Source organism: Pholcus phalangioides, unplaced genomic scaffold, assembly GCF_987345545.1.
Source record: "Pholcus phalangioides strain wild (caught in Gottingen) unplaced genomic scaffold, Ppha-v1.0 ptg000041l_1, whole genome shotgun sequence".
NCBI lineage: Eukaryota > Metazoa > Arthropoda > Arachnida > Araneae > Pholcidae > Pholcus > Pholcus phalangioides.
In genome coordinates this window covers 1,542,793-1,570,029 of record NW_028301627.1, presented here as the reverse complement: position 1 = coordinate 1,570,029, position 27,237 = coordinate 1,542,793, and the positions used below count along the sequence as shown (strand labels likewise).

The 27,237-nt window shown below is 33.5% G+C and overlaps 1 protein-coding gene across 2 annotated transcripts in view; it reads right to left on the bottom strand.

Moving 5' to 3' along the window:
* faf (ubiquitin carboxyl-terminal hydrolase-like faf) overlaps positions 1-27,237 on the bottom strand; it is a 189,568-nt gene that overhangs the window by 52,682 nt on the left and 109,649 nt on the right. For both annotated transcript variants that reach the window (XM_089254411.1, XM_089254412.1), the window contains 11 exons: positions 24,026-24,178; positions 20,695-20,905; positions 19,992-20,113; positions 19,787-19,888; positions 14,899-15,071; positions 14,621-14,794; positions 10,293-10,434; positions 6,144-6,321; positions 5,887-6,013; positions 3,969-4,044; positions 98-269 (listed from right to left, as the gene is read on the bottom strand). In XM_089254411.1, coding sequence (XP_089110537.1) covers positions 98-269; positions 3,969-4,044; positions 5,887-6,013; positions 6,144-6,321; positions 10,293-10,434; positions 14,621-14,794; positions 14,899-15,071; positions 19,787-19,888; positions 19,992-20,113; positions 20,695-20,905; positions 24,026-24,178 — 1,630 coding nt within the window. The remainder of the gene's footprint in view (positions 1-97; positions 270-3,968; positions 4,045-5,886; positions 6,014-6,143; positions 6,322-10,292; positions 10,435-14,620; positions 14,795-14,898; positions 15,072-19,786; positions 19,889-19,991; positions 20,114-20,694; positions 20,906-24,025; positions 24,179-27,237) is intronic.

Genomic DNA, 27,237 nt, shown 5'->3' with positions numbered 1-27,237 from the left:
CTGGTTACCTATGCACCCTGTATGTACATGCTCTGCATTAATGTTAAATTTACTTCAAAAGGAAATAATTCTGAATAGTAGACCCAAAAATACCTACATAGAGTCAGTTCATTCAGACTTCTCGTTATATTCTCCTCCATGTCCAATCTTCTATAAAACAATATGTATGCATTCCACCATCGCTTCTGGCGCCTGTATGACATTCTCTTTAACATGTGATCAAAAACTTCACCCATGTATTCACCTCCGAAACACTGGTTTTTCATTTCCTAGTAAAATGGGAAAAAAAAGTTTATTTAGATCTTATCCAATTTTTTCTTCCCACTGGGGTGGAAATGTAAAAAATATTTGGTAGGGGACCGTTCAAGTATTACGTCATCATCGATATGGGGGGGGGGGTTTAATTAATTCTCATTTTCCCGCTTGAGAAGATATAAATAAAAATTTGAAATCAATGTTTATTGCATGGATATCCACCTCAAAAGTGGGTCTGGATCATTATTTTATATTTAATTTTCTAAGAGTTGGTATCTCTAAGCGAGCTCAATATTTCGAAAACCAAAGATTCAATTCAATTTTTAAAATTACTGATGTGGCAGAAAACCCCACTAAATTTCCGCATTTCTACGCTAAAATCTGCAATTTTAACATTGATCTCTATGGTGATCATCGAGTGTATGTCCCTCAGGAGTGATGCTGATGATTATTATGGTCTATTCGAAAAGCCTCATAGATGCCTAAACCTGAGGGCCTTTGCGCCCCCCCAATAAATTTTGTAAGGGAACTGGTCCCCTCCAATAATTTCTGAAAAAACAATGCAATGCACCTTCTCTCACCTGCTCATGTGCCTCAGTCCCGTATATACTGGATGACAACTAGCAACTTTCAGCCCCTCCCCCCCAATATTTTGATCATGTCGGCACCACATAAACATTCCTCTGAGAAACTTTTTAATGAATTGGTTAATGACGAATGTGCCATGTGTGTTACGTGCCTAAAATGAAGTTTGTTCATGAGAAATGCTTATTTTGTTTTTCGAAAAGTACTGCCATCCATCTTCAGAATAAAAAAAACTCAGCAGGCTATCTAGTGTGTTCAAGTGCTGCCGTCTAGCTTCCAAATTGGAAAAATTGGTATCGATCCCGTGTTTTGAAGGAACAATCAGGACTGACCATATGAAGGTGCCTTTATAAAAGGGGCAGCAAATCAGGAGAGAGAAAAAAATGATAAAGCAAAAATTCGGCAAAAAAATATTTTCCTTAATTTTCACACTATGAATGCATTGAATAAACTATTTGAAGACAAAAGTGTAATTTTTGATGCATTGCATCTTAGCTGAGGTAATATAAAAAGAATATGTGTATAAGTTTATGACACTGGTGAAAATAAAGCCAAGGATAAGAGCTTTAATGTGTGACGATCTCCGATCAGAGATCGCACAATGATCCTAGATTGTACGTCTCAGGGGAGTGTGACGTCATCTTCCTTACGTAGAAGTACGTTTTTCGGCTACATCACTGCACTAGTGCTGAGAGAATTTCTTCCTGGTATGCAAATAAGCCTAGGTGGTGCTTGGAGCACTTTAACTTGTATAAGAAGGCGTAGTTCCTTCTTACTTGCTGCTTTTTGTGAGTTGTTAGTGCGTGAGCACTGCTGGTGTGCTAGGAGTTCTCCATCTTTGGAAGCGATCTGCCAAATCGTTGCTGAGGTCTCTGAAAAATAATGGATTGAACTTCCCCCTTCACTGAGGGTCACCTCAACCAGAAGTTGCCTATGCCAAGTTGTCAGATTCCTCTCAACCTACTACGCTGGACTGTCTAACCGTTCCTGAACGCTCTTGCTTCGTCATCATCAGATGGACTAAATCCGACACCGGGAGACTACGCATCCATCCCCACCGACCGGTACCCACGGACTCGTCGTCGGTCACTCATCTACGTCGACCAGGATTCTACGGACTCGTTGCCGATCATTCCTCATCTTTGCTGACTGGATTCTACGACTGTTCATCACCGCCTATCGGACTCTATGATCTCCTCATCGCCGTTGAATGCTCGTTGCCGCTAATCAGACTCTATGGTTTCTTCGTTATTAACCGGACCCTACAGACTCATTACTACTTGTCAAGAGGACCGAGTGCTTGTGGACTTATCTCGACCCCTTCGAATTCCCTGACTCGTGAAGGTGATTAACTTTTCAGTTCAGTATTTCTTTGTTAGAAAACCTAATAAATTATTTGTTCATTGTCAATGTGACTTTTCCTGGTCACTTGCAGCGATGCATACAAAAACCCTTAATGCAAGAAAATGTTGCAAATGACAAAATTACCTGTGTTGTCTTTCGTCGTATTACTCATGGCGTGTATAAATCTGCAAAATCTTTTTATGACGTGGCTTATACGCTGGAAGGGTGGCAAAAAAACCATGCCATACGTGTTGGAATTTTGTCTTGTGATCAGCCCGCCATTAATGAATATGACCACATTAATGGATGTTTCCCCCTTCATTTTTTTAGGAAGGAGTGAAAAAATCATGGCCTGGGAGCTCTATTCCAGATTCAAAGCCATCAATTGATGTGATAGGACAATGACTGATAGGGACCTGTAAAAATTTGCTGCATGGATGTCTATCAAACAAAGATAACCTGGATAACCTCCCAGATGTGGAGGTCTCTCGCTGCCAGTATAGCTTCTCTATCGCTGCACGTTGTAGCTTGCATGGGATGGCCATTCAAAAAAGGCAGGGATCCAGAGTAATGTGTCAGGAGGGGCAATAAACTGCTGTAGGTCCCGATCCATTTAGCCCTTGTAAGTAATGGAAAAAAATTAATTAGCCCTAGCTCTCAAATGATATCACTAAAATGATGACAACTCTTGGAGTCTCAATCCACTTCCACTTATGATTCCATGAAATTACATTGCGAGGAGTGAAGCTACCTCAAAAATCAGGAATATACATGCGTCACTCGTGATATAGTCATACAACTATGCTAGAAATTACAGTATAGCATTACTATACGAAACACAATCTGTAGAGACAATAAACCCCTTGCACTTGATTTCCTTTCAATTTCTCAAATAAATTCTAAAGACCACCTTAAGAAACTGCTGCTCCAGAGGAAAATAAAATAGTTTTTTTTCATACGAGTCTTATTGTTTTTCCTCACACAGACAATAAACATGGGAGAGGATAAGTGACATTGTCGAAAATTCTGCTTCCATTATTACAGATTTCCTTAAAAAAAATTGTTGACGGTGCAGAATTGGAGAATTTTGTTGTTTTTGTAGCAGAGTATAGCGGACATCGGAAATTATAGCAGTTTGGCACAGATTTTCCCAACTATGCTGCAAGAACAAACTTTTAATTCTCAAACTAACATCTTCAAATTGAACCTCATCTCTCCTACAAAATTTTCCCTTACAGTCAATTATTTAAGCTGAAATTATGTGTTAAAAATTTTTATGAATTCTATTATACATCTCTCTCAAAAAAGTTGCTGACTATATAAAGTGATTGAACCATTCTGCATTCATGCTGCATTTCATTTTATTCCACTGGTAGCTAATAAAGGCCATCCACCACAAAGTGTTACATACCAATTATAAATGAACAACAATTTGGGTATAGTCCCTGGGGCTGGATATATATAACTTAGGAGTTAAACAAAATAGATCTATCAGAGTGGAAACAAAAACTAACACACAATTTAGTTCATAAAAGTACAATGGGAGGTTTTAAGCACAATGAACATAATACAGTAGAACCTGTGTACCAAACGGAATATAATATACATAACTGAAATAACATTGTTTCAGACAGGTTTCCTTTCTACACAGGTGTACATCAAAACACTAATGATCATCAGGGTCATCTTTTAATTCTTTTCAAGACCATCTTAGGCCTTACTGTACAGTCATTTTCACAACAAAATAATTATTGGATCAAGAGTATATAAAAATATTGAATTACTTCATCATCTTCCATTTTGCATTCCATGACCTCACCATCATCAAATTTATACCACTTGTACGTACCATCACTGTGTCTAAAATTACAGTAAATTTTTCAATTATTAGTAAACTAATGATAAATATTGGCATCTTTTCAATTCTTTTTTCCTGTGCAAATTATCAACAACATTTACAAAGTGTCGACCATATACCTGAAAGAAGATTCTGTGACTATTCTTTAATGACATTGGCGATTTAACACGTTATTTGGTGACATTATTGGCAATTTAACACTCGTTATTTGACGGAATAGCCCTTTTGCTTTTGAATGAAACATTTACTGTGTTTATTTACACAAACATTTTTGGATTTGGATCCCTGAGTATGGGCCAATGGGGGCGGGGGGGGGGGGGGGAGCTTATACACAAGTTATACACCCATACTTTAGAACAGGGGTGTCAGACACAAAACTATCTCTCAAGTGGTTCACCAATTATTAAGAATTAATAATCAAAAATCAGTTTACTATTAACAAAAATTTGGTACTTTGTAATTAGCAAAATAAAAAATTAATTATAAACATTGAAAAATGTTCAATATGGGTTGAAAGGAAGTGAAAGAAAAGTTATAAATAAACCATAAAATTGAAAGTATTCTCTTCTATAAATGGTTTTTGAGCACATTCAATTTACACATAAATGTGCCAGTGGTTGGAAAGAAAGTGCCCGAGTGGCATGGTGGTAAGATGCTCGTCTACCACCGTGAAGGTTGTTGTCAGGGTCCTGGGTTCGAACCCAAGGGAGGATATAGATAAGATATTTTCCCTAACGAACTCGAGGCGACCACCGATAGACAGCACCTTCACTTCCAACCCATCTCACTAATGGCAGTAAATTGCAATATAGCGATATGGCCAGAGTTGGTGTTTGGTGAAGTAGTGGTTGGAAAGATATGACAACAAAACCAACAAATTTCTCTGTAATAAGGCAGACTCCCGAAATAGTTCTCAAAGTTTGAAAGAAATTGTGAGAATAAAAACTACTTGGGGCCTCTGGACTGGATGAAGTTTGAAGTGATTGTCACACACTTTAGAATGCAACTTATTTCTAATTCCTTCTATTAAAGGACCTACTGATAAATGTCATAATGGAAAGTTACAGTTTAATAATGACTAAATACATTTTCTTCAATTTTGCTGAAGTTTTGAAGCAAAATTTACATTTTTATCAGCCATTGCTGACATCACTCTTTCTCAATGTTACATGTTTATTGTTCATAAGAGCTCGATATTTTTCCTAAGTGCATAATTTGATACAGTTTGCCAATATCTTCCCTTGCTGAAGCTTATAGTATAGAAAAAATTTCTAAAAATTCTTCAGTAATGTTCATATCAGCCTGAAGGAAAGTCAATTGAGCCATGTCCATGAACACTCAAAATGTCAGAGCAATATTGAAAAGCAATGAATATTTGAGGATATTACTTCCAGCTAGGCATGCAAATTACCAGCTATTGCTGTTATTCTGTTGACCCCAATATGTCTAGATTCAAAAATATAACAACAAATATTTGCACACATTTAAGACAAATTTTCTGCAGCATTTGTTGTCCATTCCTTAAGCAAGGAACGGTCGCTGAAAGACTTAGAATGATCCTGAAATATTTGGCTGATGTAGAGGCTCTCATTAAAATTTTTTAAAGATAAATTCTTCACAATTTTTAATAAAATCATTTATTAGTTTGTTTTTTAATTAAAAACAGCAATATTTTTTGGATCTTGTAAGGATGTGATGGGCCACCACTAGTTCCTTCAGGGCAGTGAGAACTATATATATTTCACAAAACCAATTATCACATACAATTAAGCCAGCAATACCTGCGTACAGTTGCATCATCAATAAAGATATTAAAACACACATAAATAATATAATTCACACACCTGTGAAGGATGTAAGAATAATAATGTCCTCCACTGGCTTGCCCACTATGTACAACTATGCCAGTCAACTTATACTTTGTACAAGGAGATTGGTTTTCATCCATTAAATTATCTTCTATGATTTCACCTGAAAATAATTCAAAGTGAAGTAATTAAGCATAAAAATCTGAAAATTTTGATAACCAGAAAAAAAATCAATAGGACCTAGTAACAGAGACATGACACTATATATTTGATGTCCCAGACATCCTGGTTACCTTCGATTTTAGCAAGACCCCTAACTGTGTAAGGCTCCATGTCAAGCTCTCTGGGAAACTCGAAGTAGTCGTTGAACTTGATGGCACACTCCCGTTCCCAGTCATAATCGAACCTTTTCAGCTGTATGGCCAATATAGGTGGAAGCTTCTTTATACAAAGGCGCTTGACAGTATCAACCTTGAAGCAAAGGAGAAATATGTCAACTTTAGTTATCAACATTGTGCATCAGAGTTTTATTTATATATTTATTCACTCACAACAGGCAACAACAGGTTCCCCCTCAAAACATTGAAAAAGAAGGAATGACAAGTATGATGGGGAAGGGCAACTTACTTAGACAACATAATCATATAGACTAATATTAAAAAAGTCTCCCTCCTAATTTTTTTTTTTAAATTTAAAATAAAACTAATCAAGAACTATTTCAGTATCTTATAAGATTGACTCTGTAGTTCGTTTCAGGTTAACTTTGCAGTGAAGAGGAAGCTACGAGGGAACACATCACTCGTTGCTATGACAACGAAAGCCTCTTAACCTATGTATCGATGTGCGGCCTCGGTAAGGTATGGCTGATTCTCTCCAATCTCGCAGAAAAAAATATTTTTTACGTATAACGTAATGCTTGTAGAAAAAATTGCAGTCAGTTAGTAACAAAAAATTAGCTAATGAAAAAAAAATCAGTGTCGATACTTTCAGAAATTAAAATGCGGTTTTTGAAAAAAAAAACTTTTTTTTTTTTTTTTATTGAAAAGTATCTTAGTAACTTCTATTAACCCGGTTTTCACGTTTGAATTTGGGAATAGTCCCAAATAATAATAATAAAAATGATACGGAAAAATTCAGAATTCTTTTATTCACTTTTCTTGCCGTAATTTCCGTCGCTTACCCACCCAAACGCATATACGTCGATGCCACTACAGTTTTAGTCATTTTTTACGGATTCCCATTCTATGGAATCCTCACTTGAAGTTGTAGAACTATCGGATTCTCTATTACTTATTAATTGTTGTTGCTCCAACATGTGTTCCATCAGGCCATCTGCAATCCAAAATTCCTCTTCCTTTCAATAACGTGCTTTATGCATTATTGCCACAAAGAACGGAGAACGTTTTAGCGTGTTTCTATCTCTGGTGAAAAGAAAGATACAACTGTCACAGAAGGAAAAAATACACTGCAAGTCTAAACCATTGTGGGTCTCTCTCTCTCTCTCTTGCTTATTTATATTTATCTGGAGAGACACCGAAAGGACATCTGGGGAAGAAGATGGCGTGTTGGTGTGGGTGCAAAAGAGACATTACTTATGTCAACACCCTCCGCTATCGGCTATTGGAATTCAGAAACCACCCCTATCCTACGAACACGGCAAGAAATAGATCATTTAAAAAAAAGGGGGGGGTGCCTGGAACCGTAACCTACACCCATAAAGAGAGCCTCTCACAACGGTATCGCCGCTGTCGTGAAAGAGGGACACTTCCTGTAATCTATGAGTGAATATCTGAATTCGTTGGAGGCTATTTTCGGGAGAAAAAAAAAACTGATTGAATATTCGTCTGGGTGTGTAGGCCTATAACTACTACATGCAAAACTGAATGAAAAATTTTATCTATTGGAAAATTCAACAAAATGACGATATAATATATATATATAATTGTGCAACCAAAACCAAAAAAAAAGCATGATAGTGATATTGGCGGGGAAAATTTCTTGGAAATCGCGCCAAAGTGTTCTTGAGCTCGCCATGGATTTTTGATAATGGTAACCAATATTTTTTCTAATTTAAAAATTTTAAACGAATATACATTGGTTCAAAACGGTATTTTTTCAGTATCTTTTTCAAAATCATAAAAAAATTGAAATATTCTATATAAATGATCGTCAGAAACCTCCGATGTATGTGAACTATATTTTGTGGCGAAGGAATACACTCTCTACCTTTCTCTTCACTGCAAAGTTAACCTGAAACAAACTATAGCTAAAGCAAATTGACAAATGACTTGGTTACAAAAACGATTTTTTTGCAAAGCAGTGTACTAGCAACCACAAATTTTTCTTTTGGAATCTTCCACAGCCCAGTCTGTTAACTCTGACAATGGACAGCAAAGTATAAAGCCATGTAGGCTAAGTTTTTTAAGAATGACACTCTTTCAAGACCACTTTCAAAAACACAGTGCAAAATGTGTAAATTACAAGGTCCAATGTAAATAAGTCAAGGTGAACCAGATAGTTTTACTGCATTGTCCATCCCTTTTTAAAGGGATTTGTTTACATTTTACTGTTTAATGCCGGTATAATCATTTTTGACAAATGAAGCACTTTCATATCCAGCTCTTTGATGAGCATTGTACATATTGTTTAGTCCTCTTCATGCCTTAAAAATCCAGAAGAAAATTGAATGCTATTGGGTAGCATCAGAATCACCAAACCTAGAATAGCCCTAGTATCTAACTGCTTTGTTATGCTAACTGTTGTTTTACCTATACACAAAATGTGCACCATAATTTTGAATGATGAATGTTAGTTACTGTCCAAGACCATGAAGTGGTAAATAAAAGATTTTTTTCCATCCAGACAGAAGTTTTTAATGATTACTCTACTTGTTGAATCTTCAAACTAAGCAAAAGAAAAATTAATAAATCACCAAATGGTCCACACAGATACATCCCCCCCCCCCCAAATAACCTTAAAAATATAAAATTTTTGCTTTGGCAGAATCCTTAATTACAATCTACTACAAGATGATTTCCTTCTCAATTAAAATCATATACACTAATTTTGTTGATAGGATTCGGTAAGGAAAAGTAGGACAAAAACTAGACAGTAGGACAAAAGTAGGACATTTTACCGAAAATTAGGATGAGTGAGAGCCCTGCAACAGCCTAATTATAGTGATGAAGAAGAAAACAAACACATGCAAGAACACCGAAGATAATTTAAAAGACAAAAAAGGAAAACTAAATGTATGCACACACTCATGCATACAAATATATGCATGCTATAAATCTACATTAGTATACATTAAAAAATCGAACAGCAGGGAATCTTAATATGTTTGTGTAATATGCAGGAACATAGAATAAGCAACCATTTCTAAGGCTAAAGCATTTCAGCATGGACAATAAAAAGTAATTATTGACAGGATGTATTGTAATCGAAATCATTCTCAAGTATTTTGATAAAAAAAACTGGCTTTTTGACAGTGAGTCTCTAGTGTATCAGATTGAAATGTTGATCTAATTATACTATGTGGGAAAATAATCAATATTTAAAAACTTTGAGGATAAGACCAAATGGAAATCTGGTAACTTGACACGTGCTTTTTATCGATACCATTGGGACATCAAGTTAGAAAACCGCTCTTCCCCTAGAACCTCTATCAAGTATATGATAGGAGAGGCCATCTCTAGACATCACCATTTGGGAGTGGTGCATTGCCAGCGAGCTGTTATGGCTCAGTTATGTAAGGCCATTCCTGTCCTGTAGTCCTGTTTAACATATGCACACTTAGGCATAAGACTTTAGAGTTTAGATATTTCTTGAAATTTCTAAAAATATTTAATGAATTGTTTTGAAATATTGGTCATGCTGATACTAACACTTAACAGTGAAGATTTAGTCACAAGTGAATTAAGGGGCCCAAACGAAAATATAGCTAAGAAAAAGATGTTTTTGATCAACCTTGTATGACAAAATGTGGCAAATAATTTGTAACTTTTACAAAACATTCTACTAGCTTTGTACAATATTCATATCCATTTTTGGTAAAATATCATGTACATTCGCCATAATATAGATGACTTTGCTACAAATTATAATTTTCATCACATATCTTTTCCTAACATGCAGTTTTCAATCAAATTTTACAAAACTTAAAAAAAATGTTATAACATATACGAGATAGACTATAATGAACTGAAATAATTCAATATTTGACGAGTTATCAGCATTTTAAGTATACATGTAGAGAAAAAAATACCAATTTCATTTATTTTTCATATTTCGGTTGTGAAATTGAAGCCAGAGAAGAAAGAAATTCACTAATTGCAACATAACGATGGAACACATCTTTGTTTTTCACGCACATTTCAACCAGCTTGTTTAAAACATGATCACTTATAAATAATCAAAAAGTTTTTATAAAAATCACTCACTTTTTTATTACACTTTTCACAATGATAAGCATTTGCTCCTTCTAGCAAATCTCCTTTCACATACTGTTCTAAGGAATCCAATAAATTACTATGGTTTCTTATGTCGATATTCAATGTAGTGAAAGACTCTTCCCTAGAGTACCTGGAGTGAGAAATCAGAAGAAAATTAAGCTCAAAGAGCTCTCTCTGAATCTACTTTCTCAATTAAATAATAAAACCGTAAATTAACTGCCATGTGTTACAGTAAATCAAACATCAGTTTAAACAAGAAAATGAATAAAATTAAATCTTGATATACACATGTATTAAAACTTCATCACATATAATGATGTGATGAAGGAATGAATGTACTTTTAATGAATTCTTGTCATTTTTGGGAGGGAGGCACTACTTTATTTCCTAAGCCTGATCCCTCGCTTTGCTTCTGGAGGAGGAACTATGGATAGCACGTCAAATATGAGCAAAAAAAGCATACAGCTTATTCATTTGGGCACACAAAATCTTCGAGTTCAACGCTTTCTAAAATCAGAGTCATAACTAGGTATTTTCAGAAGGGATTAACTTGGTTTTGCAGTTCCCCCCATTACGTGGTTGTGAACATTGTGATAAACTTCCATCACAAGGATTTAAGTTCAAACCCCACAAACAGCATAATGGTGATGGTTGGCTGAAGTTGGTTACCCAACTCCAAGGCATATATGCGAGCCAATCTTTAATTTAAAATGTTTCTCCATAAAGGGTAATCAAGTCTACAACATTTAAAATTCATGCACAATAAAACAGGCAGAATTAATAAAAACAAAATAAACCTGCCAAATTTGCTTCCAAAATCGGAAGCCAGATGGCAGTGCTCCATAAAATACATAACAAGCATTCCACACAAACTTCTCATAATGTGCACAACACATACACTATACAAGGTATATAGAAGACTGGATGTTGTGAAGATATTTATTATTATAAAGATGAGTTAAGATGAGTGAGATTATAGAGATGAGTTTTTTCCTTCCTTAAAAAAGTAACATCTCAAATAATAAATATCTTCACAACATCCAGTCTTCTATATACCTTGTATTAACAAGTGGAGAGCGACATTCATGTCATACATACACTATACTTTCCAACATACACTATTTCATTAGAAGTCCCTCGGTGGGACATTAAGTGGTACCACCCCCCTCCTGTCACTGTAAAATTTCAAAGAGAGGGAGAGGCAGCATTAAGTGACAAAAAAAATACAGTATGCAGTTATGCAAAAAAATTACTTAAAAAAAATCTTTTTTATTTTAAGGTCATATCTCCAAGTTTTTTAGATCATAAATGCTTATGCAAGATATATAGAAGGATGTGAAGATATTTATTATTTGAGATGTTGATTTTTCAAGGTAGGAAAAAACTCATCTCTACCTTTACCAAGAGTTGAATCTGGGTCCCTTGTTTGATGGACCACTCACTACAGAGGAGAGCTCTCAGAGGAGAGCTACAGAGGTAGCTCTCACCACTAAACTACAGAGGAGATAGAGATTTTTCTTCATTTGGAGCGTATATATGCTGAAAGGGCCATGCAATGGACAGTCCTACATGGCCAGCTAATAGCTCATGGACAACAAGTTATCACATCAGATAGATATATGACATAATGTTGTTCTTCCTTTGTTAATGCAAAATATACAGAAAAACTGGATGTTGTGAAAATATTTATTATTTGAGATGAATTTTTTAAGGCTAGTGGGGCTTGTCATCCATGAGCTATTAGTTGATCGTGTCAGACTGTCCATTGCATGGTACATATGCATTCGGCATATATACGCTCCAATAAAGGAAAATCTCTATCTTCTCCTGTAGTTTAGTGGTGAGAGCACTCGTCCGGCAAACGAGTGACCTTGGTTCGACTCCTGGTAGAGGCAGAGGTGAGTTTTTTTCTTCCTTAAAAAAAATCAATATCTCAAATAATAAATATCTTCACAACATCCAGTTTTCCGTATATCTTGCATTAACAAGTGGAGAGTGACATACATAAATGCGTACATAATTTTAAGATTTTTAGTTAATAAACTAATAATAAATTCACTATCCCGAATTGGTGAGGGACAATGCAAGGCTATGGTGTTGCAGGGAGTTTTTCTCTACTAGGGTTGTTAATAAATGGAATAGCTTACCCCCAGAGGTAGTAAATTGTAACACAATTGACATGTTTAAAAAGAAATACGTTATGTTGGGGTAAATCAAGAAGTTATCCATACTTAGAATAAGACAACCATAAGTATTCTTTATAGGCATTGTATAATATTTTATCGTGTATATATTGTTTACAATTTTTGTTAATTGCATTTTTAATTGGGTTGCTATATTTTTGAAATATATGACATCCATATTTTTATGGGCATCTTTTTCTCAGCCACCTTGTTGGGCATTTTGCCTGTTGTGGCGTTGTATTTGTATTAAAATCTGAGCCCTAGTGATCACATACAAATTTATTTAATTACTGTATTCATTGGCCAGACTCATTAAAAAAAAGCTAGTGTACTTTAAACTTTTCTGGAATGCTGGCCAATGTGGGGAATATGGGAATAAACTGAATTAATATTCTGGAATTGGAAGCCTATTTATCAGACATTAAAGCTATATTCACAATTAAAAAAACACACAACACAATCAAAAGTTCAGTTGAAAATAGATTGGGAGGAAGCTACTTGCATTAATATTATATACAGTTGGTCTTGCTTAAACCAATATCAATGGTTCAAGCACACAATATCCGATTAAGCAAAGTGCTAAGTCAGTATAGTTTATATATATTGGAAACTGATGAGAGAGAAGAATAACAATATTAATAATCTTTTTCTCAGCCACCTCGTTGGGCATTTTCCCTGTTGTGGCGTTGTATTTGTATTTGTATAAAGCTTTTGAAATAAATCAAACACCAAAATGAAATGAAAATTATGCTGAATTACAATGATCCCAATACCAAAGGTTTTTACTTTTAATTGAGAAAGTAAGCACCCTCTATGGGCTCAACAGAGAACAAAATTAAAATAATCAAATGTATGTACGGAAGATAACTTAGATAGTTTAAGGCCAGTACCGACTCTCACGTATAGGTTTTTTTATAATGCCTAACTTGTTGACATATTTTCCATTAATTTCAAATGTTTTATCTAATAAAAATATTATATACATAGTGGTTAATGTGTATTAACAGTTTTCATATGAATTGTAATACTTGATTAAGCATGGGAAAAGTTGGAGATATTATTCTATTAAGTATGAAACTTCAATATTGTCTTTATGGGACAAATTTTAGTTTCAGAGAATTTTATCCATTTAAGCAAGGTATATGTTTATCAGTTAGCTGATCAAGTAGGAACAACTAGAATTATATGTACAAGAAATCTTTTTTCCTCATGGTTTACAAATATCCCGCTCATTTATTCTTTAATTTACTAATCCAAATGTTAATCTGCAGCTAAAGAGAGATAAAAAAAAATATTTTCTGATACTTAATAATTTAAAAACTCCTTTGCATCATTACAGAAAAAAATCCATAATCTGGGAAATTATGGAATATTCAAGAGAAAAATTTTGATTATTCTTAAGGTATCTCCCACTACCTTTCTGGTCACTTTTCTTTAAAATGATACTGGAGTGAACTTTAGTAACATTTCTTGATGAATGTCCCAAAATGGTGAAAACAATAAATTTTGGACTACCAATGTCATTTTTATGTCAAATTTTAAGCAAAATTCATGTAGTATTTGAAACACAATAGCAAAAAATTCTATGAATGGAACATTCTATCATTTACACAGTACACTTATCTAGTAATGGTGCAGGTTATGAACTAAAAGTTAAAGGATCGTTTAGTATGCTCAAAAGTTACTCAAATCTGTAAAATGTATGTGTGAATTTTTTTAAACTTAATTCCACATAACTTGTATAAAACACTAATTAGACAAATTTATGCAGTAGACCTTAGATTTTAGTTTATAACTTCAACAAAAAATAGCAGTAGAATATCATACTCAAATTTTGTAATGATACAATGAAAGGATTTTTAGAAAACATATTTCAAACTCAAGTATAATGTCAAAAATACTATTCTCCTTAAAACACATTTAGTTTTTATTCACATATTACTTGTATGTAAAAATTCAATACTAAAGTGGATATAACTTTGATTCTAAGCGTCATACTAAATAAAACAAGGCCTGTTTTGAAGTTGCAACAAACAAGGTTTTCATAAAAAATAAAAAAAATAAAATTTTCTTCCAAAATGACATTTTTAACATAGTCTGATATCTTAATAGAAAAGACTATTTATAACTTACCTATGTGGACAGTTTTTACAAATTTTCTGGTCAGCAAATGAGCCACCTAGTATTTGGGAGAGGATTGAGGGCTGATTCAGGTACTTCAGAGCTTCATCTAAGCTGTCAACAAGACTGTTGAAGAATTCTAAGGCATCGTGTTGTTCTCGTAAATTTACAGGCTCACCCCAAAGCCTACAGAGAGATGTATTTGCATAAACAATGGCAGCTTGTCTTTTTTTTACAATTACTACCAAATATAAAAATGCATCACGTGCCTAACATGAACAAGAGCTCACTTGAAATGTTTCCAAAACCCCCGAGGAACATAATATTGCAACTTGCTGCATGCCAGATGTCCAAAAACAGCCTGGACTTGTTTCAAGACACCTAAATTGTACTCTTTCCTGGTTTCCTCACGAGCACAGTTCTTCTCATCCACGCAGTCTGCTTCACAAACAGTTGGAACACCCTTGAAATAAACATTAAAATGTCATGATTTAACAATCGTAATTTTGTTTGGTGCATATTGTAAAAGGAAATTTTTGTACGAACTTGAAGGAAATTTTCACTTTCACATTTAAAAACATCTATAGATTTAAACAGATATTTACTTTAAATTAAAGAAAGCTCACAATCATTTAGGATTAAGATAGTTTACAGAATAGACAAGTTGATTCACGTTGAATTTAACTCATGTTACTAGAGCTATTTTCCAACTGTATAACTAACAGATTGCAATCACAGCTAAAAAGTTGAATACACAAAAAAATAGATATTTAAAGTAACATATTAATAGCAATGCATAAGCACATGTGGAATAATTCAAATATTTCCATCAGCACATGAATTGCTACTATAATAATAATAATAAAAAACTAAAGCTGAAAACAAACTTAAAAACGAATCAAAACTTATTTCTGGTAAAAAAGCTGCACTAAAAATAACTGAATTTTTTTTTGTAGAATGTGTCAGCTTCATACAAGTCACAGAATTAAAAAAAATGTTAACATCGAAATGAAATCAAATGTGCATTCAACTTATCATTTAAGCTTCTTTTTGGAATATTAAAATATGTGCACGCCACTTAATGTGATCACTAGGGCAAGGAGTTCTATGACTTCGCATATTTTTTTATACATATTTTACTATTTTTACATGATAGAGCATATTTTAATGATTTTAAGGCACTGTTTTGCATATTTCTGCATATTCAATGAGAAATAATTTTATTTTTCTTTGCCATCCCATCTTCTACTAAAAGACTTATACAAAGTCGAGATAAAAAAGGATCTTGGAGTTCAGAACATCTGTACATTCATCCTTGTTGACAATACCCCAATTCCTTCTCCCAGTTCAAGCTAGAAGAGACAATTTTACAAAGTAGCAGGGGTGGAAAATGGAAATTTTATTTTCGTAGCAGCAAAAATGTTTTTTTTATAGCAGCATTTATCAGTTTTGTAGCACTTTAAAATTTTGGCAGTAAATAAAATACAAAGTTTATATATACATATATGCAGTAGCGTATACAGGATTACTTTTTACTTTAAAAAACAGTGTTAGCTCAGAAGGGGATCCCCCCAAAGGCACAAGATATAGATTTCCTTTAAAAAATTTCTTCCTATCATAAAAATGTTTTGAGAGACTTCTTGATATTTATATTTTTACATTCTCTACAACATCAACAAATGTGAGGCTTAACATAGAGACATTTTAACACATGGTATTTCAGATTTCAAAACTAATTTGAAAATGAGTGTTTAGATTTAGCTTGATTGCAAATATTAGTCTATTGCAAATATTCTCAATATCTACAATATTAAACAAATCAGTTTCACAAAGTGACCCACTTTGCTACGAATTGCAAAAATTACCAATGCTTTACAACATAAGTTTACATCATATTTAGCAATATATTTCCATTTAGACAAAAAATGATATGTGTATATACATGAAAACTCCAACGATGTCACCAAAACCATTCAACGTGATTTCGAAACAAATACAAATACAACGCCACAACAGACAAAATGCCCAACGAGGTGGCTGATAAAAAGATGCCCATAAAAATATGGATGTCATATATTTCAAAACCAATTAAATATGCAATTAATAAAAATTATAAACAATATATACACGTGATAAAATATTATACAACGCCCATAAAGAATACTTATGGTTGTCTTATTCTAAGAATGGATAGCTTCTCGATTTAAATTAAACGACTCGATTTAATGACACTAATTTAAAAAAAAATCACTACAGGAGAGACTTGAAACACTCATTAAAAATGCTATTATTTTTCATGTTTTTGCCACTGATGCAAGTCTAAGTTGTGCTTTTGTTGTCTTCAGTTTCAAGCATTTTTGAACATTTGATCTTGCTTCTTTAACCAGAATCAGCCAATTTAAATTTAAAATCATGTGTTTTTTTTTTAGCTCGCTCTTGATCATTACCCCAGTTTGATTCAATATACTTCGAGATAACTTCATTTTGCTGGGTCATTCTTAGAATATTTATTAGAAATTATAAGAAATTTAATAGAGTGATTAAAAACTATAGACTTAAATTATTTTTAACTTACACTTGACAGTAATTTAAACCATACAATCAAATTATTTTTAATTTAAACTATAGAAATAAAAACTATAGAATAATGATTAACTATTAGAAATTTAATAGAATGATTCTATTTTCACAAAATGCATAGCAACTCCTGATGGTAAAGACAGATTTGTCATTGCTGTTTTTCCAGTCGATAATAAGTTCTTTCACAAACTTTTCCATTCTGTTAAAGGATACACAAATGTTTCATCAAATACCGCCTGTCAGGGAAAATCAACGCAATTTAAAAATAATTAATGTGAGGACTGCATAAATCAAAGGAGTCAACTTTTTTTCTGTAAAAAAAAATAGCTGGAAACAGCGATTGAAGGTTTTTTCATTGTTCTGCGGATGAGCGGCAATTTGTATAGTTTGACCCTATTTTATATGTTGTCAGAAGCCTGGATGCCGAATCCTGGGGAGGGAGCCTCAAGCCAATTCTATTTGTGGCCCCACGAAATTAAATTGCATGGAGGACAAATGAGGTTATCGAAAAGTCAGCTTCTAATATGATGAAATTTTAGAGTTTCTTAAGGGATAATTTTGTTTTTGGCGCAAGGTGACACAATTGATTTATAATTTTTTTGGATTAAACTAATTTATCATTTTGTCAACAAGTGCTGCCACCTGTCTTCAAATCCATGAGCACCAAATCTAATAATTTAAAATAATTTTAATTGCATTAATATTTACACATCGTTACATAATATTTGCATAGTTACATCATTTCACCAAAATTAGCTTTACCAGAAGCGGAAAATTTTAGGTTTTTTTTGTTTTACACAGAGCATATATTTAGTTTTTTAAAGCATAAATGCATTTTTTATGGAGCATTTTCAAGAAGTTTTTGGGTCATAAAATCTAAGCCTGAGTGATCACATTAGAAAAAATATTTTAGAAAAAAAATCATAGTTTTAAGTACAGGGTGGGCAAAAAGTCCATAGAAACTTTAAAAATGAATAAAAAACTGGAAAAAAAACCAAAATAAAAAATGGTTTGCAGGGTTACCATCGCTAGGTCACGGGAATTTTTCTTAGACAGGAAAAACCATCTGAAAACAGCTGATAGGTGGCACTGGTAAGAGCGACTTTGGTGGAAATATGCAAATGAGATGGTTATAAGAACTTGCGCTCCTAATCCACAATCAGTTCACTATTGTAAACTGTGTATGTGGACCTGCTGCACTCTGCCATTGCTAGATTTGTGACTCGCCTGCAATGTGTTATCCCCTGTGGTGATGGTCATGAGGAACAAAAAACATTCCAGTGAACTTAAAAAAATTCCCATGACCTAGCGATGCTAACCCTGCAAACCATTTTTTATTTCGGTTATTTTTTCGGTTTTTATGAATTTTTAAAGTTTCTACTGACTTTTTGCTCATCCTGAATGATGACCATGTCCTGTTTGGTCAAACTTATGAAAAAGTGTACAACTCAGTTTTTTGTCCCAACATAACAGGTTTCGAAAAGCTAAATAATTATTTTCTTTCAATTGCTCAACTGGTTCCCTCCCGTCCTTGAGCAATTTTTTTTAACTTCAGAAATTGTTAGGAATTGAAATGACTGTCTAATGTGTATTACACATTACAATACTTTTTATACTGTATGGTACATTCCATAGATTCTCTTTTGAAAGTTTTCTAGCAAAGTAACTTTTTATGTGGTCAGTTGAAAGAAACTGATCATGAACTGCAAAACTACCTTTTTTTTCAACTTTTTTTTTTTTTTTTTGCTTTCACTCTAAGGAAGCAATTTAAAAAGAAGTACAAAATTTTTTGTCAATAAGGGAACCTTCTGGCCTCCTACATAGACTTGCAGATTCATAACTATAACTTATAAGGAAAAAATGAGCGTGGTTTAACCTTAGCTTCAAAATATGTAAAAAGGAAAAGCTTTTGATGAAAAAAAGTTAATAACATAAACCAGAGTCCTGCCTGATAACTATAAACATTTCTTCCCACATTGGTCCATTCCATACTAAGAGAAAGTGAAAACAATACCCAAATGATAACATTATCAGTGATTCTAATAAGCTGCATCTACTGTATCATAGAGCATTAAACATGATTTTTGAATTTATTTTTATAAACTATTTAAAAAAAAAAAGAAATCCAAACAAAATTCTTCCTTATAAAGAAGGGGTTCTCAACCATTTTCCACCTGTGGCACCCCTTTCCCCAATTAACTCTTACCTGAGGCTCCCCAGAGTAGTTTAACAAAGAGTCTTTTTGAAAAACCTCTGACAGGGGCAAACCAGGGCGTCGTGGCATACAGTTTGAGGACCCCTGAATTTAAATCAAAATGTCAGGTGGAAGAAAAATTACTGGATTGATCCCTGCTTTGAATTATCCACAGCAGCTAAAAATTAATTTTCAAAGCTGTGTAAGATGTTGCTTTATTACAGGAAGTTACAATGATTTATATTCATATAACATGAAACACTCAACTTCCACAATTTCAAAAATATATCAGTCATGTTCAAATACTAATTTACAAACTCAAATTTATACTTGAATGGGATAATTAACATCATTATAGTTTATATGATTTGCCAATAAAATGCATTTATATAACATATATTTACCTCATTCTCCATTCTTTCTTCACACGAGAAATCTTCATTTGGATCTGTTGCAGCACCTTCCACAGCAAGAATCCCGTTTCTTATATCTTCTATCATATACAACTACAAAAGAAAAAAATTATTAATGAAGTTGATTTCTTTTTTTTAGGGCAAAGAACAAGACACGGATGAACAAAAATTATATCAAGTTCGGGGGAAAAAATACCTGCTGTAGAACAGAATTCATGTAGCATGTAGCACCAGCATTTTTGAGGCCAACAAACCCTCTGGGAGGCCTAGGGCCAACTGGTGGCAAGTACTCCCATTCTGTGAGAGCCTGATCATTTGCTAAGGAAGTAATTCAAAGAAAATATGTATCATTTTCAAATCTTTTCATAAACATACCACAAATATAATTATAAATCTAAAAAGACCTGTAAAGTAAGAGGTATATTTAAAAGCAATATACAGTAGATTCTGCTTATGTTTTTTCAAAAACCGTCATAAAAAAATTTGTAAGTGGGAAAACTCTTTAAACGAGAAATCTTAATCAGAATTACTTAGATTCGGGACCATAAAAATAAGTCACACTAAGTGGGGGAAAGGTTCTAAATAGGAACATTATAAGCAGGATCGACTGTATACCATATTTTAACATATATAAGGCCACCCCCCCCTCCCCCGATGTTGGGGATAAACATCTGAAAAAGAGCTGAAAAGATATCTATACTATCATGTATAAGAAACCCCTGCTATTTTTGGGACCCACTTTTTGATAAAAAAGGGTTCCTCACATACACTAAACTATGGTACATATATATTTTTAAATATCAAAACATGCCAGTGCATCACATGTAGGACACTATTACATATTGCATACTACCAATGACTAATCTAAAATACAGTAAAATCAAATGTTTGTAAATTACCAGAGTAGAACATTTCTGTCAACATCTCAGCCAGGAGACGAATGTTAGGGACACAGTTTGTACACAAGGAGACAAGCAGTTCGAAAGCTGCCACAAGAGATGTAGGGAAAGAGCAAACTGGAATGGCTTGTTCTGAAGGAAGTTCTCCGCCACATTTCTGAACTTGAAGAACAACTCTTGATGCTGGGAAAATGAAATCTTCAACTAGTTCCTGTAAATGAAAAAAAAGAAAACCGCTCAGAAGCAGCAACAAAATACATTTATGCAACTTTATAACTCCATGGGCAGGGTGAAAAAAATTTGTATTTTGCATGAAACAATACCATGTAAAATGCACCTCATTTGAAATAAATTATGTTTGGGAATAAATAATGTTGGGAAACACTAAAATTAATCCGGGTATGCAAACGGAATGTTACAGTTGGCACCTCTCCCCCCCCCCCACCACTGAAATTATGGTATTATGGGGATATATTAGTAGATTGACGATGGCACCTTCCAGCAATTGGCAAAAATAGTTATAATTTGCATGTTTTAATTACCCTATTGTTTTATTAAACCAACATTATGTTATTAATTAACTAAAAGTAGCAAAAAGTTGTTTTAAAACCAAAATTGTTAGACTATTCGGATGTAATAAAAACCACTGAAAGATCCAGTCATGACTACATTTTATAGCAGTGATTCCCAGCTGGTGCACTGCAGCACCGTGGAGTGTCTCGAGATCCTTCAGGTGTGCAAAGAGAAATGTTAAGGACAAAAATGCTGCAATGCACTTGAAGCGTGCTCAAGATCAGAGACAAATTAAAAAATTCTGCTCCCTCTCATTTCAAAGGACACAGCAAAGAATGATAAAGTTCAAAAAATTTCTGTATATACTATACAATTTATAAAATAAAAATATCTCTAGTAATAAATTTGTTTTCTTAATCTGATCCAACCAATTTATCATAAGAGTATCGTGTATACATCTACAATAAATAATAAAGCTTTCTACTGATTCACATACAGCACATAGAAACAAAAGTAAACAAATAAAAAAAATTATGACAGCAGATCAATGTAGTCATTATTTTATTTTGAATTAACAACTGGATAATATTTATCAAGTATTATTTATAATATTTATCGATAGGGGAAATCATGCCCAAAAAAAGGTTTGAAATCACTATTATAGACTAGTATTTCTCAACATATGGTCTTCAATGATGGTAAAAGTGGTCCGCAGGCGCAGACCAGATAATTTTAATTCTAATTAAATAAAAAATATATAATCCAATTTTTATACAATTCATATTGGTAATGCTGTTATGGACTAAAATATAAATTATACCTTAATACTTAACATAACAGTAGCTCAAAGAAAATATGGTATATTACAATACTAAGCATGCAGTACAGCTAATTGTATCCAAAAACTGCAATTTATGACAGATTAGCAAATTATTACTAAAATAGCTGAAGAGTATGGAAATAAAGTACTGTGGAAAATTACAGTAAACAAAAATGTATTTCAGTAAAAAAAATTACAATAAATGTTACACACGACTACCACAATATATGTCGGGTATAGTAAAATTTAATATTTGCCTGTTTTATGTTATTTGACAATGACGCAGAATTCAAAAAATTACTAAGAAATTTAGATATACATTAGATATAGAGATGGTACTTCATACATTTTTTAAGTAGTTACAAATACAACGCCACAACAGGCAAAATGCCCAACGAGGTGGCTGAGGAAAAGATGCCCATAAAAATATGGATGTCATATATTTCAAAAATACAGCAACCCAATTAAAAATGCAATTAGTAAAAATTATAAACAATATATACGCAAGATAAAATATTATACAATGCCCATAAAGAATACTTATGGTTGTCTTATTCTAAGTATGGATAGCTTCTCAATTTACCCCAACATGTTTATCGTATTTCTTTTTAAACGTGTCAATTGTGTTACAATTTACTACCTCCGGGGGTAAGCTAATCCATTTATTAACAACCCTATTAGAGAAAAATTCCCTGCGACACCATAACCTTGCATTGTCCCTCACCAATCGATACTGGTGTCTCCTTGTAAAAGCAGTCGATTGGCGGCGTACTAAAAAAGTTCATGGTCCATCCTATCCATCCCATTGAAAATTTTGAACACTTCGATCATATCTCCTCGACATCTGCGTTCATCCAATGTAAACATATTCAAAAAATGAAGTCTCTCTTCATAACTCAAGCCCCGTGTGCCAATAAGGACACGTGTAGCTCTTCTCTGCACCCCTTCAACCAAGTCTATGTCCCTCTGTAGGTATGGTCTCCAAAACCTTACAGCATACTCCAGTCCAGGACGAACTAAGCCTCGAAAAAGCGGAAGAATGACTTTAGGAGAACGCGGAGAGACTTTTTCGGAAATGATACCAAGCATTCTATTCGCTTTTTTGACCACCGCTGAAAAATGTTCAGAAAACCTAAGCTGCTCATGAATGAGAATTCACAAATCGGTGACCCTAGTTAATCCAGGATAGTGACACCATTCAACTCGTAAGAGAACCGTGGGTTGATCAAACCAAAATGAGCGACCCTGCACTTATCAACGCTAAACGTCATGCTACATTCATTTGCCCATGCCGCAATCCTGTTTAGACTGGTCTGGAGCGACTCCCTATCGCTATGATTCCCGATTACCCATAGTTAAGATCTAGTGTGAAACTGGTTTCTGCGCGAAAACCCCCCATTCGTGTGACAGCTGTTCAAAACTGCTTGCGTGTTGCATGAATTTTCTCCATCTGGGGAAAATCCCACACGTGACATCAGCTTTAAAAAAAGAGCAGGCAGACCATCAACATGATACTTACATAACATGAAAAGTCACAAAGTCATTCCCTATTATTACCACAAAAATATAGAAGCCGGATGGCAACACCAGTAGAACACAAAACACACATAACTCTGACAACATAAGTATGTCAAGGCCATGTATATACACACACCATGTTCTCGCATGCGCTCATTCATTAGAAATTCCCCATGGGAATGCTTAGGAGGTGCATGTACAGTATAGCAATGGAAAATCCACACGCCCATTTCTTGCTTTCTTTTTTTTTGCTTGTTGTCTCAAACCTGAAATGTTCTAAAGAAGGCTCACCATTGTAGGGCAGAAACACATAAACCAGTGAGAGAAAAGTTATATTTGTCTTCAAAAGTATATAAAAAATTTCTTTGAATCCAATGTTAGTAGTAATCGTAAGTTTACTTTACAACATTGAGTGTATATTAGAAAAATTTTAAAAACATATGATACATAGATATAGCGAAACAAAAAAAAAGTATTTACTTTGATTAAATTTCCCTTTTTCGCATTTGGGTCTGCACCAATTTCATACTTCTTGTCTGGACCAAGAAATGCTACCAGCTCTCGTGTAACACCAAGATGTCCTTCCAGAAGAGCTTCATCAACTTGACTGTCACCAGTCGTCAAAACCTTTTCCTAGACAGATAGAGGTGTTTAAAATATGAATAACTTATAAATAATACATTAACCAAATAGATTTGATTGAAAACTTAGAATGAATAAAATTTTTGGTTAAAAAAAAAGACAGGTGTGAAGAAAATCTTATGAAAGTTTCTTTTAAAATAAAATTAATTGTATAACTTAATATTCTTTGTCTTTTTTTCATCAAACATGTTTTTGAGAAGGCAGGAGTCGGGGAACAAGGGTTGGAATTTTTAATGCAATTAGGCATAGCCACCCTCCAGAAACAACTACACTTTTCGAACCATGCATGGTGTTTTCCCTGATGAAGACCCACTGCATAGGTTCTATATTTCACTCTCCATAAAATTCAATTTTATTTTTCTCCTTTCTCTTAAGGCAATTCTTTTTTGTGTATATACATACATATATACAAGAGTCGATACATTAAAACCAGTGGTTTTCAATCTTTTGCCACCCACATTTCTCTTGGCATGACAATGTTTATCCCAGTGCTGGCAGGTTTTTGATGCCAAAACCTTTGTCAAAAACCTCAAATAGTGAATTTCATTAAATAAATTCCTATTGAAAACCAATACACGGATTGCATGTAATGTTTAAAATGGCAATATTAAACCACAGTAATTACTCAATATACTCATTAAATAATTTTCTACTCTTCAGAATAATTTTAAGCAATATTATTCATTCATTTTATTTTCATTTATTATTTATTCATTTTAATTTACAACTCCATTTTTCAAACATATATATACATATATGTATAGAATGCTTTTATTTTATACATACAATGTTGATTTTTGTTATTAAGCTATGAAAATTTCAGGTACTTAAAACAATGTCCTTATTGGAAATAACATTGCCACCAAACATAAATTAAAGGTCTCAGCAACATGCAAAATGATGTGGCTCTGAATTCGGCAGCATAACAAAATCAGCAAATGCTCATCGTCAGTGCTGATTGGATATGAAAGCTAATGAAATTACTTTTCTCTATCTCTTCTTAGTGCATAAATGTCTAATACTATGATTTAGTAGATTTGGGGGGGGGGGGGAAGAATTCTTAATGCAATATTATATTTTTGCAATTACTGTCAACTTGCAAAACTGGCAATGCTTTAGCCAGCAAGTCTTCCCCTTTCACCTTCAATCAAGAGAGTATTTTTGAACTTTGGATTTGCACTAAGATATATTGTGAGAGCGAATGAGTAAAATTACTTATTTATTGCTCTTGTGCGATGCTAAGCATAAATTTTGCTACGGAATACAATTTTGTGCAGACCAAAAAATTCAAAATGTGAAAAATATATATATTTCAAACTTAATAATTATATATAATAAATTAATATTTCAAACTGTAGTCTGCATAAAAAATGATTATGGTTGTTCAACATACCTACTAGACAAAAAAAAAGTATTTTAACACATTGATTATGGGTTTTTGACAGTTCAAACCTGTTTCTGACACTTGCCACATCAAAAACCCAACTATGGTTTACCCCTGCAACTTCTCAAAATAGTCTAAAAAGAACCATTTCATAGCACTGAATAGGCACACATCAATATTGGTAGCTCGTGGCAAACCTAGACAAAGGTTTGTGACACCCTAGGAGCCATAGCAAAAACTTTGACAAACTCTGTATTAAATTAATTAGGATGGCATGTAGTTAGTTTCAAAGATGGTCAACAGATATGGAAAGGATCTGAAAAGTGGAAAATATAACCTTTATGCTATTTTTAGATTTTTAGTTAAGACCTAGAAAAAAACCATTAGGAACAACATTGTTGTTTAAGGACACAATATTATAACACTACACAATACTATCTTCAAAAAGTTTTTTTCTCCAAGTTGGGGGGGGGGGGGGAAATAACACTTTTCTTTAATTTTAACCAAGATTTTCTATTTCTATATCTAAAGAAAACCTTCAAACACTCAGTGATCAATCAATTCAGATGCTAAATATCTGATTTAACTGATAAGCCATTAAAGATAGATGGCTTCAAAATAAGATTTTTTTGGTTCACTGTATATGCTCGTGTATCAGCCAAGTTTTTGTCGTTCCATTCGAAAATCTGTCCCGAAATTGTGACGGGGAAGAAAGAGAAATTAGCTTATATACAGGTTGATTTTCGTGGAGAAAAAAATTGAGCTGCATTGTGATCACCTTCAAGTGAAAAAGAAGTCGGCTTATTCATAAGTTGACTTATGAATGTGTCTATAATAATTCATAAGTCTGTCCAGACTTTTTTTAAGGTCTTATTTTTGTGAAAATTTTCCTTATTTTTGTGAAAAATAAGTGATTTTGTAGGAAGCAAAATAATATAGTTAATTTATCACTAAAGAGATGAAATGCCAAATTCATGCTCATTAATTTATATTTTGTGACAGGTTCATTTTTCCTATCCGGAATTTTGTCAAGAGTCCACTTTTAGATCCAGAATTTTGTCGAGTCGACTTTTAGATCCAGAATTTTGTTGAGTTCACTTTTAGATCCAGAATTTTGTCAAGGGTCTGTTTTTCAAATTCAGAAATTTGTGAAGAGTCTGTTTTTCAGATTCAGAAATTTTTGAGTGGTTTGAAAAACAGACCCAAATTTCAACTGGACAGACCTCTGACAAGTATATATGGTGATTGATGAAGATTATTGATTGATTTTTTGGGACGCACATTTTTGGCAAAAAGGGGGGATCCTTGTACACATTAAAATGTTATGTCTCATACCACTTCACATAAAACTGAGCTTAGTGAAGAAATTTGTTAGAGCAATCAATGAAGGTGGGAATGATTCAAATACATTTATAAAAAGTTTCCGTTTCCTGTACTGGATAATGGAAGAGCAGGGATTTTTGATGGTCCTTGAATTCATGAGATTAAAGATTCAAAATTTTCAGCAGCCTTGACTGAAATTGAATCTTTTGTTTGGTAACGTTTCATCTCAGTTATTAAAAATTTTTGGGTAACTGCAAAGCAGAGAACTATTAAGAATTGGTAGAAAATACACTTCATTAATAATAAAATTTAAAATTTTTCAAAGCAATTTTAAAAGTTTCGA